This window comes from Telopea speciosissima, chromosome 1 (assembly GCF_018873765.1).
Source record: "Telopea speciosissima isolate NSW1024214 ecotype Mountain lineage chromosome 1, Tspe_v1, whole genome shotgun sequence".
Taxonomy (NCBI): domain Eukaryota; kingdom Viridiplantae; phylum Streptophyta; class Magnoliopsida; order Proteales; family Proteaceae; genus Telopea; species Telopea speciosissima.
The window spans coordinates 10,792,471-10,812,797 of record NC_057916.1 but is presented as its reverse complement, the minus strand read 5'-3'; the positions used below and the strand labels follow the sequence as shown (position 1 = coordinate 10,812,797).

At 41.9% G+C, this 20,327-nt stretch overlaps 2 protein-coding genes and 1 non-coding gene across 9 annotated transcripts in view; all 3 read left to right on the top strand.

Annotated features, from left to right (window-relative positions):
* LOC122666712 (E3 SUMO-protein ligase SIZ1-like) overlaps nucleotides 1-13,983 on the top strand; it is a 59,869-nt gene extending 45,886 nt beyond the window's left edge. For 5 of the 7 annotated variants that reach the window (XR_006333705.1, XR_006333708.1, XR_006333703.1 and 2 more), the window contains 6 exons: nucleotides 6,183-6,344; nucleotides 11,101-11,205; nucleotides 11,293-11,373; nucleotides 11,452-12,676; nucleotides 13,255-13,598; nucleotides 13,688-13,983. Coding sequence is in view for 1 of the 7 variants with exons in the window: in XM_043862771.1 (XP_043718706.1) it covers nucleotides 6,183-6,344; nucleotides 11,101-11,205; nucleotides 11,293-11,373; nucleotides 11,452-12,676; nucleotides 13,255-13,400 (1,719 nt within the window). In the remaining 6 variants the exon portion in view is untranslated. Of the gene's footprint in view, nucleotides 1-6,182; nucleotides 6,345-11,100; nucleotides 11,206-11,292; nucleotides 11,374-11,451; nucleotides 12,677-13,254 lie in introns of all 7 variants that reach the window. The other 2 variants (XR_006333709.1, XM_043862771.1) reach the window with 2 other exon arrangements.
* Nucleotides 13,984-14,838: 855 nt separating this feature from the next.
* Nucleotides 14,839-14,994, top strand: LOC122649317. The gene has a single exon (XR_006331276.1). It is a non-coding gene; the product is annotated as a 5.8S ribosomal RNA (ribosomal RNA).
* Nucleotides 14,995-17,484: 2,490 nt separating this feature from the next.
* LOC122658673 lies at nucleotides 17,485-18,488 on the top strand. Its single transcript, XM_043853766.1, is given in 2 exon segments — nucleotides 17,485-17,886; nucleotides 17,888-18,488. Coding segments are annotated over 2 exon segments (960 nt in total). The 5' UTR covers nucleotides 17,485-17,527.
* The last annotated feature ends 1,839 nt before the right edge of the window (nucleotides 18,489-20,327 follow it).

The following is a 20,327-nucleotide window of genomic DNA, read 5'->3' as shown; positions in this document are numbered from 1 at the left end:
GCCATAGAGTCTTCCAGAAATAACTCATAAACTTCACATCACGATCGGATACGATGGTACTGGGTAACCCATGAATGCGCACAATCTCCTTGAAGAATAGCTGGGCAATGTGGGAAGCATCAAGTGTTCTTTGACAAACAATGAAGTGAGCCATCTTTGTGAATCTGTCAACCACCACCATGATGGAGTCAAATCTTTCTTTAGTAGGGGGAAGACCAAGTACGAAATCCATACTGAGATCAACCCATGGCTGGTGAGGGATCAACAATGGCGAATAGAGGCCCGTGTTTTGCTTGGTACCTTTAGCTAGCTGGCAAACTCGGCACTGCTTGATTACATGCTCTACATCCTTGGCCAAGTGAGGCCAATAGTACCGATCAGTCACCTGTAAGATGGTTTTATCTTTCCCGAAGTGTCCTCCTAAACCTCCTCCATGTAACTCCCGGATAATGTGGTGTCGTAAGGACGAATCGGGAATACACAGCCGGGTTCCTAAGAACAAGTAACCATCATGTAATGAGTACTTAGGGTGCTGTCCACCCTGCTTCAAATCAGCATATAGGACATGAAAGTCCTTGTCACTAGCATACTTGTCTCTGATCTGCTCGATGCTAAGTGCATGGGCTGAGAAAGTGTTCAAGGTCAGGACTTTTCTACTCAGTGCATCAGCCACTGTATTTTCCTTTCCTGACTTGTATTTGAGGGTAAAGTTGAAATCCTGTAAATATGCAACCCATTGAGCATGCTTGGTGCTAATGGACTTCTGTGAGTGGAGGTGCTTGGGTGCCTCATGATCAGTGTACAGGACGAACTCTTTGCCAATAAGGTAGTGTCTCCAATGCCGTCAGACCTGAACAACAGCGTAAAGCTCTATATCATAAGTAGAGTACCGAGTCTTGGCATCATTAAGTTTCTCACTGTAGAATGCAATAGGATGCCCATTCTGCATAAGAACTCCGCCTAGACCAACATGGGAAGCATCAGTAGCAACTTCGAAAATATGGTCAAAGTTGGGCAAGCGTAGCACCGAAGCTTCAATCATCTTCTTCTTAATCACTTGGAAGGCCTTTTGAGCGGCTGCTGTCCATGCGAACGGACCCTTGTTCTGTTTGGTGCATTCAGTTATGGGTGCCATGGTCATGGCACTGAAATTGCGAATGAATCGCCTGTAAAAAGAAGCCAAACCGTGGAAGCTTCGCACTTCAGTAAATGTCTTCGGAGTAGGCCATTCAACAACACTTCAGACCTTTTCCGGATCAGCTTCAACACCCTTTGAAGAAATTATAAAACCAAGGAAAACAACCTTGGGCAGCATGAAGGAACATTTCTTTAAATTGATAAACAACTTCTCTTGCCGGAGTACTCTGAGAACTTGTTTCAGGTGGTCTATGTGCTCATCTGGGTCTTTACTGTACACCAAAATATCATGAAAATAAACAACAAGAAATTTACCGATGAAGGGACGAAGTACCTGGGTCATGACTCTCATGAAGGTGCTAGGTGCATTCGTCAGTCCAAAGGGCATGACCTTCCACTCGAATAGTCCATCTTTGGTCTTGAAGGCTGTCTTCCACTCGTCTCCAGGCCGGATGCGAATTTGATGATATCCACTGCGAAGGTCAATCTTGGAGAAGATTTTAGAACCGGACAGCATGTCTAGCATATCATCAAGCCTAGGAATTGGGAACCTATACTTGATGGTGATCTTGTTGATAGCTCGGCTGTCCGCATACATGTGCCACGAACCATCCTTCTTTGGTGTCAACAAGGCTGGAACACCACAAGGGCTTATGCTTTCTTTAATAAACCCCTTCTTGAGAAGCTCTCCAACTTGTTTATTAAGCTCTTCATGCTCGGAGGGATTCATCCTATAGGCGGGCAGATTTGGTAACATAGCACCAGGTACCAAGTCGATGGCATGTTGAATGTCTCTGAGTGGAGGTAGCTCATTGGGCAGTTCTTCGGGTATTACATCTGAAAAATCCTGCAGTAATTCCTTGATGGGCTGTGTAAACTTCTGTTCGGATGGGGCAGCAACTTCCAAGGCAGGAACCAGACCTGTATCATGGCTGGTTTGTTCAAATTCCCTTTGCGAAACAGCTAGCAATTTATTTTCAGATTTTGTCCCCTTTTGATTAGTGCGCATGACACGACGTTTCCGTATTTCTGCAGGCAAATTAAGTGGGTACCACCTGATTTCTTCTCCTTTATGTTGAAATACACACAAATTTTTTCTTCCTAGGAGAGCAACATCATTGTCATAAAGCCACAGTCTCCCTAGTAGAACATCAGTCATTCTCATCGTTTGTTCACATCAAGCTTATTCCCATTCAATAAGGAGACTTTGTAAGGCATCGGGTGCTTCTCAAATTTCAGATTTGCCTTCTTCACAAGATCTTCAGACACAACATTAACGCAGCTACCACTATCAACAATTATCTGGGCAGTGCGGTCACCTGCTGGCAAGCGGGTATAGAAGATGCAACTAAGTTGCCAATCTTCACCTTTAGATTCAGCACTCAATATACGTGCTACTACTTGTACACCTCGGGTATCTTCAAGTTCATCACCCAAGTTTTCAAAATAAGCAGCCCCATCATTATCATCATCAGGGGGTAATGCATAAATGCCTTGTTCATCAAATTCGTCAGGGCTGTCTTCTTCTTTGTCAGCTACATTGATTGGTCTTTGTCTTTGTGGGCAGTCCTTAGCATAATGTCCCTTTTCATTGCAGCGATAACAAGTATTTGACTCACTAGTGGTCATTGGGGCTTTGCCCTTGTCCACACATGAAGAGCTGCCAGAGTAGGGGGTTGTTCGTGTAGAACCAGCAGTGGTGTTATTACCTCTATTGTAACCATTAGTTGGTTTGGATGTTGGAAAAGATTTTCTGGTGTCGACAGCAGTGGAGCCAAACCTTCTAGTGGTGCTCAATAGGTCTTCAGCCTTCAATGCCTTCTCAAAGCAGTCCTTGATGTCCAGAACATCCACAACGCCAATAGCTCTAATGATATCAGATCTCAATCCCAACCGAAATCGAGATAACATCTGAGTAGCACTTTCTATGGTGTCAGTACGAGTTGAGAGAGAATCGAACTTTTGCATGTACTCGGATACAGTCATATTCCCTTGACGAAGGGAGTTGAATTGATCTTGCATCTGAGCTGTATAGTGTCTTGGTAAGTACTTCTCTTTCAGATCATACTTCATATCCTCCCAGTTGGTAGGTGTTATGCCTTCACGTTCCATGTCCCTCTCTGTCTTACGCCACCATTCTCGAGCAGAGCCAATTAATTTAGTACGTGCCAGTCTCATCTTTCGGTCTTCAGGCAAGTCATACCAGTCAAAATAGTCATCTAGGGCAGCAAGCCAGTCATAGAATTTCTGTGGATCACCATGCCCATCATACTCTTTCAGTTCGAGCTTGACCTTCTGTTTATCAAATCTCCTGTTATGGCCTTCATCTCCAGTGAAGTAGGATCTCAAGTATTCCTCAAAGTTAGGTCTTCGAGGTGCTTCAGTAGTTCTGTCCCTGTCTTCTCTGTAGTCATCTCTGTCATACCTACGTCGATCCCTGTAACCTCGTTCATATCTAGACTAATCTCTGTGGTCCCTATGACGTCTAGGATGATCTCTGTGATGTTCATCCCTTCCCAGAGTTCCATGAACTTCAGAATGTACTTGTAATCGATCCTCCTCTACATATAGAGGGTTGTTTACAATAGGCACAGCTGGCCTTTGCTCAACAATCTGTAACTGATCACTGATCTTATGGAGCATGTCGAGAATTGCAGCCATTGGATCAGGTGGGGGTGGTCGTGGTGGATCAACAACAGGGTTGCCTTGTCCTTCCATAGCTCTGATACCAATTTGATGTAGCCTAGGTGGAATAAGTCTCACTTAGGACCAGGTTGTGTATTAGGGTTGGCCGAATGGGGCAGATTAGGTTAATTAGGGCAAAATTAGGGTTAGGAATTGGAGTTTGAGTTAGGGTTTTATTGGGTAATGGTATGCAGGTTTTTAGGAGTCTATTGGTATAGGTTTTAGTTAGGTTTGAATAGGAAATAAGATTTCAGAATTATTGGGTTAGGGTTTTGGGTTTTGGGAATCAAGGGAATAAAGGGATCTAGGGTTTCTAAGGGGAGACAGGCCAAGGGATTCTGGCTGAGTGTCACAGTGGTGGGGGAAAGGGTTCGGTTGAAGTTTGGAGAGGTTTGGATGGTTGGTTAGGGCTGGGCAGAGTTTAGGAGTCTTAGGGCTTAAGGAAGAACTAGGGTTTGCAGGGAAAATAGTAGCAGGTTTGGGTTCAGCAATGGAAATAATAAATCAGATGTAACTTACTAGTTGCAGGTCTGAATGTGCAGAAGCAGCAGCAGCTTGAATACTTGAAGAAGCCTCCTGACCTTCACAGTGCAAGGAGTCGCAGGAGAACCCACCCTTAACCACCTTGAGTCCACAAGGATATAAACTCGCAGAAGGAGCAGATGCAGCAGTTTGAGTGCAGCAGTTTCAGATATGAAATCAGAGAATTTTTGAAGTAGAAGTTGTGGGGGAGCCTCCCACGATTTATCTATTTATAATAGAAAGAGATGGCCAAAAGCCTTACACAAATATGACTTGGAATCCTAGTTCCAAGTCCTAAAACCAGTCCTAATCAGACTAGGACTAGTGACACTAATCTGAAATCTAATTACAACTGAATCACTTGTATTCTAACTAGGAATACAAGTTTTCAACAAATAAAATAAATAATAAAAAGAACAATCTATCCCTCTAAAATCGTGGAGGGGATACTAAGCACACTAAAAGACTGTTTTACCCCTACTTAAAGAAAAACAAATTACAAAAAATAAAAGGCTCCAACGAAAATAGTAAAACAGCCACTTCATGGTTTCGGCTTCTTCTTCCTAGTGCTTGGATCTGCATCACCTTCAAGTTTTGATCTTTTTATTCAAGTTTTCATCTTGAAACAAGCTGCTGCCGAGGGATCTATGCAACAACTGTGAGTTTGAATCACCCCATCCCCTACAATTCTTCTTCTAATCCGCTCACAGCGCAACCCTAAGATTCCCCTTTTTATTTTCAATTTCCCGAACACTCAAAATCCTGTGCAGACCAAACCAACCAACCAACCAAATCTCACCATCTTTTGATCAAATACTCCCCTGCCCCATAGGAGAAGTTGATCTACATTGCAGCCCCATCCTCCCACTAAAACCCTAACAAACCCCATCTCCATTCATTCCCCAAAACCCTAAATATCACCCAGCCCAAACTGACCATTGAAATTACCTCATAATTGGATCGATTAGTCCCCTCACCTAATTGGAAGCTCGATCCAAGTTGCTGCCCAATCCACCCATTCTAAACTCTAGATTCCATCATCTTCCACTTCTCAAAACCCTAAATATAATCTGCTGCCCATTCCATTCCAGCTCACATTCCTCCATTGAAACTTAACGTAACCTTCACTGGTAGACTCCACTACATCAACTTGACCTAACCCAACCATCAAACCCTAACCCTAATTTCACAATTTTCACCTATTTTGGCCTAGCCAAATTACCCAGTGCATAGTAGATCCTGGTTGTTGGCTTCTAGTTGGTCTCCTACCAACCTAGAACTACATTACCAGGTTCTTTGTGGACTTTTTTTAATAACTTTTTTCCATTGTTCCAGTTTAAAATTCATTTGGTGAATAGTCTGAGTCTCTTGATGTTTTGGGTTTTCCTTTTTGCGATAACCTAAATTTTATACTGAATCAGTTTGTAGAGTTGTTGTGGATTTAGTATCTTTTTATATGGTCAGAGTGTGGAATGGAAGAACATGAATATCTGGCTCACCTCAATTAATTGTTATGAGGCATTATTGAGAATGGTAGGCAGTAAAGATATTTAGATCAGAAATTTCGGATAAGCACATCAAGTGGCTAGAATTCTATTATTATTTTATTGGATATGTATTATCTTTTGCTTCTGACCTTCAATTCTAGCTATTGATTTGTTGTAATGGCTTTACATGTTAGTCATGATCGTCAAGTGGGTTTGTTCTGCGATTGTTCAATTCTACTTGAGATCATTCCTCAACTGTAGTCACTTCATGTTATATCTTTATTTATTTAATTATTAATTATTTAATGTTACTACTAAGTTTTCCATGTTTTCATTTCATTTATTCTCTAGGTTATGAACTTGATTCCAAAGGAGCAGGTTGGTGAACAATTTGAAGATTCTCTTGCTCGCGTTCGCCGTTGTGTTGGTGGCGGTACTGCCACTGATAATGCAGATAGTGACAGTGATCTGGAAGTTGTGGCAGATTCAATCACAGTCAATCTCCGCTGCCCTGTAAGTTGTAATACATGTTTCTGTAAAGTGTAATTCCCATTTGATGTGTAGTTGTCTGTCCATTTTTATATATGTTGCTGAAAAAAAGGGCATACCAAGTGCACGAGGCTCCCGCCATTGTGGGGTCTGGAGAGTGTCATAATGTACGCAGCCTTACCCCTGCTTTGCAAAGAGGCTGTTTCCAGAGACTCGAACCTGTGACCACTTGGTCACATTGGAGCAACCTAACCGTTGCACCAAGATCCACCCTCATATATGTTGCTGGGTGGAAGTAATATTGATTTGATTTCCTAAGCTTATGATTTTGTTGGTTGCACTAGGTAATACTGTAATAGTCACTGGTCTGCATCATATATTAACGTTTGTTTAGTGGCAAATACTTCTTCTGCTTGATTGCTCATGCTTGCGAAATATTTATTGTCCTATTTCCTATGAGGTATCTCCATATTTGAAAACTTTTCTGTTGCGGATAAATCCTTGCTATTTTGGACACCGACATTTCTTTTGTATATAACCTATATATATATTATTTTGACAGAAAGGCTGAAATATTGGACACAGACAACGATGTACATCTCCTTGTTAGGTAGACTTTGAATGTTTTGGTTGGCAGTAGTATGAAAAATGACATTGGCAGCAATGTCTGGTGCCATACTGTTCCATAACCAAATCAGAATGATAGCATTGTCCTTGACCCATTCATTATATTCTTTAGACTCAGGTGCAGGAGGGGCAGAAGTAATATAACGGAGTTATCCTTGGCCATAATATAAACACGAACTGCCTGAGCCCATAACAAGTAATTTGAGCTCCCCTTGAGCTTAATAGATGTGATCTGGACATTAACAATGTCCCTAGTCTTGGCCTTAGCCATGACACAAAACCAGAGTGGCAACAACAAAAGAAGGATAACAAGGGTCACCAAAAATCCCAAAAAAAAATCGATTATGAGCAGAAGGCCAATCAAGAGCAGGAGGTGATCACCAAACAATGCTGGAATATATAACCATCAATAGGGAAAACTTCACCAACACAAGCAGAAACCAAAGTACCAACCAGAGAGAAAATCGATTTGTCTGGGATATAGTGAAGCAGCCAAAATCGAAACCAAATGCAGTGTAAAATCTTCAAGACTCTAGTAGAAGCAATTTCCAGCAGCAACCAAGAGAAAAACAACCCATAATCTTCAGTGAAAAATCACCAAAAACCAACAGTCCATGAAGATCGATGTTTGAGTTAAAATAAAACCGCAAGCGTACGGGTCAATCGTAGCTACGGGTCGAACACGAGGAGATATACACCACTCTATTTAACTAACTTAAAAGTAATGCAAAGTGAACCAAATTAAAGTGTTAAATTAAACTAATTAAACTAACGAAAATCAATGCATCCTAACTCATAAGCATCTAACAAAATTAAGGGATTAAATCGGCGTCCTAACACATGAGCATCTAACCTATCAAACTAAAGTGAATTGAAAGGAATAAAAATGCAGCCACACATACTAACCACATAAAAAGAAATAAGGGAATAAAAATGCATCCACAAACCACAACCATATAAAATTAAAATAAAAGAAATAGAGGGAGAAGAAGAAGAAGATAGAGAGAGATAGAGGAGATGGAGAATGAGATTGAGAGTTCAGATAGTAAAACCTGGATGTGCTTGCATGAATGTAATTGAAAAGCTTGAATACTTGCATAGACTTACCATGGCCTCCTCTTCTAAATCTTCAAATCTTGTCATCGACTTAAGAACTTAGACTAGAAGGCTTAAAACCTAAACTAGAATTAAGAAATTACAACCCAATTGAAGACTTAAATTGAAATTAAAGCATAAACTAAACCTATTATAACCATTAAATGAAAATAAAAAAAGCAAGCTAAAACTTAGAAAAGCCAAAAACCTCAAATTAGAAGGAGAAGAAGAGAAGAAATTTCACTAAGTGAATGAGCCATTTTTACAAGAGAGGTAGGGGGTATTTATAGGTGGAAGAGAGGAGAAGAGAGAAGATGGAAGTGTAGGAGAAATATTCCCTAAGAAAAGAGAATATTCTCTTCTCTTTCCTCTTTGACAATGCCTTGAATCCTAAGAAAAAAAAGAAAAAAAAGAAAAAAAATAGAAAGAAGAAGAAGAGAAGATTATTTACATAGACCTTCTATTTCTAGAAAAGTAAACTTCCAATTCTAACAAGTGCTTCCTTTTCTTTGTAGATATCTTCTCCAAGCAATAAAATCAAAGCATCTTTGATTTTTCAACCTTCCATAGATGAGAAAATATAAATCTATCCCAAGTAGAATTCCAGAAGTGCCCTTGAGAAGTTGGAGGAGAGAGAGAGTAAGGGTGATGACTAGGATTCCTTCAAGAATAAATAAAATACCCATTCTGTCTTTCAGAAAACGTGGAGCATAGGGTGCTTATATAGGCCTCACCATTGTGTTCCTTGCGAAAAATCACCCAAAATAGACCCAAATGTCGTCCAATTCGGAGTTGGGGAGCCCAAGATATCTCAAGTTGAAGTTGGACTGTCCATAGCCTTCCAAATGGAATCTTTCGGGTACAGTAAAGTAACTTCTGATAATTATGTTAAGGCCCCTGGAATCCGAACTTCTGCTTCACTTTGTCCCCGTCCGACTGTCAATAATTATAAATAAACCCCTGTACACCATTTTCGCGCGTCGTTACGGAAACGGCCATAACTTCTTCGTTTCAACTCGGAATCAAGTGTCGTTTGAACCGTTGCGAAGCTGACTCGATGGGCTATGCATCCATACTATTAACACCTCGAAAAAGCTTTAAAACATCTCCTTAGCATCATCTCCTCCATTTTCACAATAATTCACCTAAACCCTGAAAAGCACAAGAAAGCACCGAGTAACTCTGTCCATTGTGGTAAAATGTATGCTTTATGCCCTAAGATTTCACACATAAATGTGCTCATCAATCGATTTTATCAGGGTTTTCATGGAAAAATCGAAATTGATGTAGGGTTCTGAAATCGATGGAACCTTCAACTCAGCAGCAACAGACAAGCATATAATCAGGTACAAGATACTCCATTAATGGGAGAAGGAGTGTTTACTTAATAGTAGATGCAGCAAGAGGTGGCTGCACACCGGAAAGTGAGAACCGAAGGAGAAACTCATAAGAGATGAAGTGAAGAAGATCGCATATCTGATTACAATGCTCTGATACCATGTTACAGTATCATAACTCTGTAATCAGATATGAGAGGAAGATGGAAGAGAGAAAAGAGAAGAGCAGAGAAGAGAAGGTAGAAAAACCAGTTTACCGAGAAGAGGGAAGACCTGCGGCTAGTTTAGAAATTATTAGCCGCAGATTCTCTCCCTAATACTTATAATATACAAGGTGACAAAAAATAAAGAGTACAAGTACTAAACTACCCTTGTACCCACGACTTACACTAAACCAGAACTAAAACAGAACAAATAACCTGCAGAATAATAGAAAAAGACAAAAATAACCCTAAAACCTTAATAGAGCAGATGTTTGGGATTATGCTGCTACTAGCACCATATATACAACGGTGTGACAATGGCATATGATCTTGAGTGAGTGGACTATCCCGTGTCTTGCATGCAAGAGTTCCTATCCTTGGCATTGCTTGGGTTCGATGTGCCTTGGATGGGTCCGTGTTGGTGTCGGTTACTAACACACCCTGTGCAACAGTGACGATTGACATGGGCAATTGTGCCGTAGGCTTAGCAAACCTTCGATATTCTCTGTGCCATTTGAGTGGGGTTATTACTACACCTTGGGCGTAGTCACTAGTCATGATGGTTGGCTTGGTGTTGCCATGAGTTGGAGTCACACTAATGATGGGCTGCACGACAAGGAACAGTTGGGTGAGCAGTAAAGTACCCATGTTCATTGTTTCTTCGATTGTTGTGAAATTAGGTTGGGTAAATATCAAGATGGCTTGAATGGCCTTAGGCTTGCCTTGGTCAAACATTGGCTAAGGTGTTGTACGGGCAGAGATAGACTCCACTAAAGATTTGTCCGTGACACTATGGCCACGAACCAGGAAAACTTCCAAAAGCCTGTCGCAACTTGCAAGTGACTGGTCTATTCATCTTTCTTTAGTTGCTCCGTGATCCCACATTCCTTGCTACAATAAAAATTAAAAGACCATTGCCATTGGAAAGAAAATAATTACAGCAAGGGTGTCACATTACTAAAATGACATATTACCCTTGGTGAATATTCTTTCTACAATGATCTACGATTTGCTACTAATGTCATTTGAATGCACGGTGACCATCGTTTCATTAGTAGTTTTCTTGGAAGCCTAAATTTGGTCATTGAATACAACCAACTAGAAAAAGACGGGAGAGGAGGGAAAAAAGACTAATAACCATCTTTTTCAAGGTGCTTTGATAATTATATAAGAATTATGAGGTGAGAAGTGAGGATTGTTGAAAATCCAGTAAAACCAATATCTTTTCTAGGTCATTTTCATTTGATGAGTCCTTTGTAGGACCATTGGCATGTCAACAAGGTATTCAGTCCAGGCTTCTACTGATATAGCAAAAATGTGAATTCATCCCCGCTAAACTCTGTTGCTTCTACTTGTGGATTAGTTGACTTCCCAATAACCCTTATATTATTCAACTTGAAACATAAACTTAGCTAATTTATTACTTCCTCCATAATCTAATGAATGTGAGATGGCAGGGCTTCCAAGTAGTGAGATATCTCAGCAATATCTTAATTTTTTTGCCCATGTGAATGGCAGATGAGTGGGTCTAGAATGAAGATTGCTGGCAGGTTCAAGCCTTGTGCTCATATGGGCTGTTTTGATCTTGACACTTTCGTTGAACTTAATCAACGTTCCAGGAAGGCAAGGAGTTCATCTTATTATGTGTGTATTTTTTTCTTCGTTAAACTATTTGAAATATTTAAACAAGAGTTGTACTTTTGGCTGCAGTGGCAATGCCCCGTTTGTCTCAAGAACTACTCGTTGGAGAATCTCATCATAGACCCGTATTTCAATCGCATTACAACTAAGGTAGTGCTTACTCTTGACCTTCTGAATTCTGGTATGTTGCTTCTAATGCTCTTCTAATTATTTAATTCGTTGTAACAGATGCAAGATTGTGGAGAAGATGTTAATGAGATTGATGTGAGGCCTGATGGGTCATGGCGTGTAAAAAATGAAAATGAGCGTAGGGATCTTGCTCAATGGCACTTACCTGATGGCTCTCTATATGTTACTGAGGGAGACATGAAGCCCTTAGAAACTCCGAAGCAGATCAAACAGGAAGGTGTTTCAGAAGGACATGCTGGTCTGAAGCTGGGAATAAGAAAGAACAGCAATGGACATTGGGAAGTTAGCAAACCTGAAGAAATCCGTGCCCTATCCTCTGAAAATCGACTGCAAGATAAGTTGGAAAACCATCGCCCAAAAATCATGCCAATGAGCAGCAGTGCTACTGGAAGCTGTCGCGATGGTGATGATCCAAGTGTTAATCAGGAGGGAGGTGGACATTTTGATTTCTCTACCACCAATGACAATGAGTTGGATTCTATTTCTTTGAATTTTGAGTCTCCATATGGAGTGGCCAACAGGAATCCTTCTGCAGTGAATGCAGATGTTATTGTTCTCAGTGATTCAGAGGAAGAGAATGAAAATCTAATTTCTACCGACACCGCCTTAGCCTATGACCCTGTTCGAGCAGATCCCAGTGAAATTGTTTTTTCTGTCCCCCCTTCTGGAATTCCTGACTCATACCATGATCCAGGTATTTCCACTGGTGGAAATTCTTGCCTGGGTCTCTTCAATGGTACTGGCGATGATTTTGGGATGCCTCTTTGGCAACTGCCATCTGGTACTCAGGCAGGTTCTAGTTTCCAACTGTTTGGTACTGATACAGATGTCTCAGAGACCTTAGTCGATGTGCAACGTACTTCTGTTACTTGTCCTACACCAGTGAATGGCTATGTGTTGGCTCCAGATACAGCTGTTGGAACTGCTACACAAGCCCCAGCTGCTCTTGTTTGTCGGTCCATTCCTGATATAAATGATGGCTTGGTTGATAACCCATTGGGGTTTGGGGGGGATGACCCTTCTCTGCAAATTTTCCTGCCCACTTGTCCAGCAGGTGTCTCAGCAGAGTCTAACCTGAGAGACCAACCTGATATGTCAAATGGTATTCGCACAGAAGACTGGATTTCTCTCAGGCTTGGTGGCAGCAGTGGAGGTGGGACTGCAAGTGGGAGTGGGTGCGGTGGGAACTCTGAATCCACAAATTTGAATTCAAGAGACAAATTTTCATCAAAGGAGGGTAGGTTGGAATCTTTAGCTGATACTGGTATATCCCCTTCCTATCAAGTTCCAATATTTTCGTTTTCCTTACATCCGTGCTGGTCAAAGGATTGAATTTGATTATTGCAACATGCTTCGGCTTGATGCCTTGGGAGGCCTCAGGACTTTATATCAGATATGGGGTGTGAGTCTACCTTCTAACAACCGACAGCTTACCTTGCTTGTCTGTCCCAGAAATAAAAGAGAGACGCTAAGGAGACCACTCTTAACCATTGACCTGCCTACGTTCAGGATCATGGGTGTGTCCTTGGGCCACACGAAATCATTTTTTTTTTGTTGGCTTATTGCATTATGAATGAAGTGTCCTGGAGGTGGCCCCTGGATGATACAGTCTCTGCAGCATTCCTCAACTTAAAAAGAGTTCCTAGATCAAAATTGTTTCCACTTAATAGTTTCAATAATTATCCACAAGTGCTCATAGAAATTCCGCATACTTTTTTTTTTGGACACCATGTGAATGGGATGAAGATTGAAAGCCCAGATCTCATCATTTTAATTCTTGCATGATAGACCTGAAGTTGTCTCACTTTTCTGACATGGACATTTGCTTATTTCCTTTTGCAGCTTCTTTGCTTCTGAGTATGAATGACAACAGGTCTGACAAGAGAACTACAAATAGGCAAAAGTCAGATAGCCCTTTTTCTTTCCCTCGCCAGCCACGATCTGTAAGGCCAAGGTTGGATCTCTGTATAGACTTGGACTCGGAGTAACTTCAAGTGGCAGTGAAATGATGGTGGTTCAGCTCCCTTTGAGTTCAAGATTGGTGTATTTAAATTGGAGAATATCTAACATTTCCTTTGAAGATAGGGAGCTTTTGGTGGCACAAAATCTCAGTCACTGCATGGTCAATGTAGCTGGATTCTGATGCTTCAAAATTTATCGGGACTCACATATACATTTAACCCCTGGTGAGCCCTGACCTTCAGTTGTGTCTTCTGCTTGGATTTCATTTGCCCTTCTGTTTCCATATTTCTGATGCTGTTTCTTGGCCTGCCAGGACCAACACAAATTTATCTTGTTTTGATTTCCCTTTCCCCCAATCTAAAGTTTTGTAGGTCTGGTGATGTTGCATCTGCAGTAAATTGTACAAATAGAGAAGAACCATATGAAGAGTTTAAATATAGTAGACATCCTGAAAGGTTCAATTCTTTAGGTTACTGGGGAAGCCTTCTTCCTTTCTGTACCATACTAATTTGTTTTCTTTTCCGGTTCCGCCAATGGTGGCAATAAGCCTGTAACATATATCTTCAAATGGCCATTTTATCATCAATGGAACCATTTCTTTCAGCCAAATGTTTCTGCTTTTCCTTTCTTTCAGGATATACATCTGTACATTTGGATGGAATTATAACTGTTTTAAATGCAATATTCAAATGAGGGGTAAATCTCTGGTTCTGCATATAAAAAGAGGGGCAAGGATTTCCTCCAACTAGATTCAATCACGTAGAAGGTTGATTTGGCAATGCAGATTGTAGGAATGAACAGAGAGCATAGAAATCCTGACCTTGCACTCCTAAAAAAGAAAAAACAGTGTAAACTTGACTCCGAAGATTATCATTCAATAAATTATCTTTTGTGTGTGTGTGTGTGTGTGTGTGTGTATAAAGAAATTACTTTTGAAAATCTTTAAAGCTTCCTCCTTTCTTCAACTTTTCACTTAGATTTCCTTGGAGTGTCCATTTGTTTTCCAGGCCGCTTTTTGATACTGTCATAAAATAAGGGCATCGTAGGGAGGGTTGTGCTGTCACATTATTCACTGGTCTCAGCACAGCGAGTTTGAGACACTGATTTAGGTTTTAGGTTGATGAAATTTGAATGTATGTCATAGAGAGTTTGTTGGGATTAAATTGAAAAAAACTTAAATAGGGCTGAGTCATCCCACCAGTTAATTTCCTTAAGATTATAGTCGCCCCATATGTTACAACTAGGGTTCCAGCAAATCAACCTCGAAAATGAAACAGCCCTTTACCCCTTCCAATCGTTGTTGCAGTCACTCAATTGGTGACATCGGGACAATTAGGTTGTGTTGGCATCCGACCAACCCACAACCACTGGCGCGGTTGGTGCCAAGGAACTGACAATGGAATGGGCGTGCCATAGTACCCCTTCGGTGTGGTGTGCGTTGTCTTGAATCCGAATCTCACGAACGACTCTCGACAACAGATATCTCGGATGTCGCATTGATGAAGAATGTAGCGAAATGCGATACTTGGTGTGAATTGCAGAATCTTGTGAACCATCGAGTCTTTGAACGCAAGTTGCGCCCTAGGCCATCAGGCTGAGGGCACGCTTACCTGGGTGTCATGCATCACGTCGCCCACCCTCTGTTGTCCTTGTGGTGGCCAAGTGCAGAGCGGAGTTTGGCCCATGTGCCTTTGCTTGGTGTACAGTCAGCCCAAAGGAAAGGCCTCTTGTGTGGCAAGCATCACAATGAGTGATGGTTGAAGCCATTTTGCCATTAGTTCGGACGTCGCATGTGTTCTGCGTACCTTGAGCTCTACTAACCCTGATCATGTGTTGTCTTGCAACACGCTTCGACTACGACCGCAGGTCAGGCAGGGCTACCTGTTGAGTTTAAGCATATCAATAAGTGGAGGAGAAGAAACTTAAGAGGATTCCCTTAGTAACGACGAGTGAACCGGGAAGAGACCAACTTGAGAATCAGACGGCTTTATCGTCCGAATTGTAGTCTGCAGAAGCGTCCTCAGCGGCAGACTGGGCCCAAGTCCCCTGGAAGGGGGCATTGGAGAGGGTGAGAGCCTTGTTGCACCACCAGGCGTTGTCGGCGAGTTGGGTTGTTTGGGAATGCAACCCCAATCGGGCGATATATTTCGTCCAATGCTAAATATGGGCAAGAGACCGATAGCGAACAAGTACCGCGAGAGCAAGATGAAAAGGACTTTGAAAAGATAGTCAAAGAGTGCTTGAAATTGTCGGGAGGGAAGCGGATGGGGGCCGACAGTGGCGCCCCTAGCCCGAGTTGTCGCGTTATGCCCAAGGAGTCATCGTTGCCTTGATCCTGGCTGGCACCATGCGCCTTCATGGCATGCCACCAGGCAACCGCACGCTCCGGGCATTGGCTTGTCGGGCTCCCTATTCAACTCGTCTTGAAACACAGACCAAGGATTATGACATGTGTGCGAGTCAACGGGTGAGTAAAGGATTTTGTATTTTATTAACAACCCCTTGGCATCTTGGCGATTGATCAAGCAAACAAGGGATCGCAGCAGAGGCATGGATTGGGGTGATGCAGGGATGAAGCACCGTTTGATTGCTGCCTCTTCTGCTGAGGGGAAGGCAAAGGAAAGGAAGGAAGCATCGATGGGGAGTGCGGCTGCTTTGAAGAGGGGGTGGCAGCCATGGTCGTGAGCCAAACCAGCGACACGGTAGCCTCGAAACTCAAGGGTGGAAAAGCTTCCTAACCTCTGTGCGGCGATCGATTTGCCGCGGGTAGGAGTGGTAGCCATGGTCATGAGCCATTTTTTAAATTTATTATTATTAAATGTGTGCAGTGACTAAAGAAGGCCACCACCGTCCTTTTGCGGTGGTCGAACCAGTGGCACGACGGCCTCGAAACTCATTGGCGAACGATTGCCCTCCTCCGGCAACTATGTTGCTGATTGCGAGAATACCTGAAACCAGGTGGCGGAAAGCTTTGATTTTAACCCAAAAGAAGTGTGTTCATTTACGTTGACGATGAAGGAAGGGTAATATTGTAAATTTAATTTTAATGTTTTAGTACAAGGGTAAAATAGTCCTTTCACACCAATAACTATTAGCAGAATAACACTGTTACTGTAGAGGGGGTGATTTGAGTTTTAAAAAACATCAGGGGGTGATCTGAGTTACGATTGAAAATCAAAGGGTGACTTGTAATTTACCCTATTTAATTATGTCCACATATTTAGTTGAAACATTTCTCCTCCTTACCACATGCCAGGGTAGATGAGACCTATCCAATACCAACACCTCAAGTGTGTAGTCATCTTGATTGTTTCACTTATAGTAACAACAACAACTACACACAGATGGACTGAGACAAAAGCCAGGGGTTAAAAGCTCCCAGAGGAGGAAGAAGGACACCACATTTCCTGTGCAATGAAAAAGGATTCATCAGCATCACATCACGTCACGCATTGCTCTTGTCACTTCAAACTGTCCACTCCATCAATCTTCTTAGCTTTTAGCTTTTTGATCCTATTAAATCTTAGAATGACAACATAATCTTTGAACGACAACACACTGAGCACAGTACTAACCCCATTTCATTGTCAAACACTCAGGAACTATTAGATTGGAATCTTTGATGTCGTTTGACAGATTGGAAGTTGGAACACCACTCAAACTTTTTGGTTGTTTGGCATAGGTTATGTTTGTAGGAATATCCCACCCAATGTAAGAAAAATCTAAACTTCCAAGCATCCAATATTTATTCATTCTCAAGAAAACCCAGAAGCCAGACTCCCAGAGTCCATTATCTTAGCAGACACTTCATGTAAGGAGAACGTCAGGAAGCGAAACATACCCTGTTAGAGAATACAGGAGGAGTTCATGTTATCTTGTAAGTAAAGAAGCAGAGAGGCATAGGATAGGGAGTAGGGATAGAGGAGAGGAGAGTGAGAGGGGTGGGGGAACTGGGAAGAGATTTGGGCAATGCACAAAGGTTGCCGGTGCTGATTCAGGTTTCGGAGACGGGCAATAACAAAAGCTGCAAAACGGAGAAGTCGATAGAGAACAGCACAACAACCTCCGGAATCTCTCCATTTTGGTATTTCCCCATTTCCTTCTCAGGTCCAAGCTCTTAATTTTGTGATTTGTTCTTTGTTTCGGGCATTAAATGCGGCCTTCTTTAAAATTCAACTCGAGCCCAAATCGAGCAGATAAGTTTCTGCCTCCATTAACGAGGTTTCTCAGAAACAATATGGGGAGTCAAAGCAGGGGAAGGTCACGTTTTAGCCCTATATTCATCAGAAAGAAGAATGTTGTTGTAGCGGTAGAAACCCAGGAGCCCTCTTCCCCCAAGGTCACCTGTATTGGGCAAGTTCGCGTACAACGATCCAAGCAATCTGGGGCCAAGAACGGTCGAACCAGCACCACCGTCGCCAAAGGCCGGTTACGATGGATTCGTAAGGTTCTTTTATGCAACTATTCCGTTATAAAACCCAAACCCAGAGCTTCTTGTTCGATATGGCAGAGATGGTTACAGTTTCCCTAAATGGGCTATCGCCAAAGATTCTGCGCTAGGAGAATCTAAACGAGAGGAAACAGATGAATATTCTGACCAACGATACGAAGATGAAGAAGGAGAAGAGGAAGAAGCCAATGTTTTTGTGTCTTCTTCCCCACCGAAGAACGCTTTGCTACTCATGAGAAGCAGGTCAGAGTCATACCGAGCTTCCTCTCTGGCTAATCGCTTCTGGGGTTCACCCTCTCCAATTGAAGATGCTGCAAATGTCAATAGAGAGCAGGAAAGCGTAGACAGTGTCGAAACCCAACAAGTAGAGACAGAAGAAGAGAAACCCACGTCGGGAAAAGAATCCAAATGCAGAGATACGGCTGCAGAATCGAGAAATGGTACAGAAAATGAGGAAAAGTTGGGATTTGAAAGCTCAAACAGTGAGAGAAGCAATGAAACAACAAGAACCGGCGACGAGTCAGCGAAGCTAATTGGGGAAGTCTCTGTTCGGCCACTGGTACTAACCAGATGTAAATCGGAGCCTGCGAGAAGAACGGGGAAGCTGGATCGAATTAGAGTCGTTATCCTTGAAGAAAATAAGGCTGCATGTCGAGAATTTTAAGGGTAATTTTTTCCGATACAATCGATCTAGGCTGATACCGTATAAGTATCGTATCTATTTTACATGTTGTTGATACCCGTTTCAATACCGTGCACTAAAACCTTGAGTAAGGTCCATCCAGCTGATCTGATCTTGTGGCCAGTTCGACAATTGACTTAAGCAACCTAAAATGTGATTTCTTTTCTCCCATAAAGATAGAAAAACAGGGAGAAAGTTCTCTGTCCGGGAGTGTGGCCTATGCCAACACTCCCATGAGTCTATCTCTCTCCTCCCTATTTGAAAAGACACATCTACTCCCTTGTTTTAAGGAGGAGAGAAATAGACACATGAGAGTGTTGGCGTAGGCCAGCACTCCTGGACAGAAAACTACTTCCCAACATTCTACTTGACTCTTTATCTCCCGCCAGCACTCCTGGACAGAAAACTACTTCCCAACATTCTACGTGACTCTTTATCTCATTGATCTGCTTTGCTTGTGTTTAGGGTTATCACATAGAGACAATATATATGAAACCTTAAAAATCTTACTTCTGACACATTTACAATTTTACCTACGAACATGTAATGGACCTAAAACAGTAAAACCTGACCCAAATATAGACACATCCAATAGTAATGTGGTCTGCTACAAATTACGAGACATGACAATCCACAAATCTCCACGTTAACTTGAATTTTGCAAGCCATTTTGAATAAGAACGGTGTTGATGTCGATTTTGTAAACTTCATCATTGTCTATGTTTATCCGCCACACTCAAGTCAGTTGGCCCACACCTCTCTCTGGGGTGCTCTACAAAGTGCACTGTCACACAATGTAATGTGATTCTACCTTTCCTACTGTTACAACATAGTCGAAGAGAGTGCTTCCACTCACAAGATTCAAAGTGGTATAAACTCATTTATTTCTAGATTTACATTTGTTCATTGCTTGAACTATTTACATTTTTTCACTTATACCCCTTGCTTGAGTTTCAATAGTAGCTCCACCTGTTTTAACACTCTCTACAAGCTTGTACAGATTTTCAATCATTCGTCCTACATCACAATCAATAAGTGGCACTCTTAATTACTTTTTTGTTTTTTTCTTTTGCGAGCTCTCAATTTCAAATTGATCTCCCTGTCCCTGTTGATCGTGGGAATTGAAACATGAAAGACGTATCCAATGCACGAGGCTCTTGCCACTGTGGGGTATTGGGAGGATCATAAAATTAAAATATAGGGAGGGGGATTGCTGTGTGGCCCCTACACCAACATGGAGACTCATGAGATCTTGGGCAGGTGCATTCAATAGGGGTGGGGTGGTCATTTTGCCTTTCAGGTGGCTAGGCACAGACACCACATAGCCTGGTAGTCTTCCTTTTCCTATATAATATACTTTTTACTATTTCCGAAAAGGTAGTGCTGGTTTTGTACACCCAGCGGGTGTAAACGTTATCCCTACGATAGCACCCAAAGTTATGCCACATGGCACATTGTTTTATTAATAAATCGCAAAATTCAGATCAGGAACGGGGTAGGCGGATTCAAATATTTTCTAGGAGCATGAAGTTTCAATCCAGACAAAAGTGTCAAATGGCAAAATAAAGTATTCAAAATTTCTTTTATAAAAAATATGGGAGAATGTTTTCTATGCTGGTGGTGTAGGATGCTCCCAAATATATGGGGTGGGCGAAATGACCACCCTGCCCCCCTGAATGGTAGGCTCATGTGTCTAGACGTAAGCTACGCAGCGGCACAGAGAAAATATTTAAAAACTATCTTTTTGGAGAATTCTAAATGTGGAGAGCCAAATATCATAAGGGAGAATGTTCTCTGTGTCGCATGCGCAGGCTGCGCCTA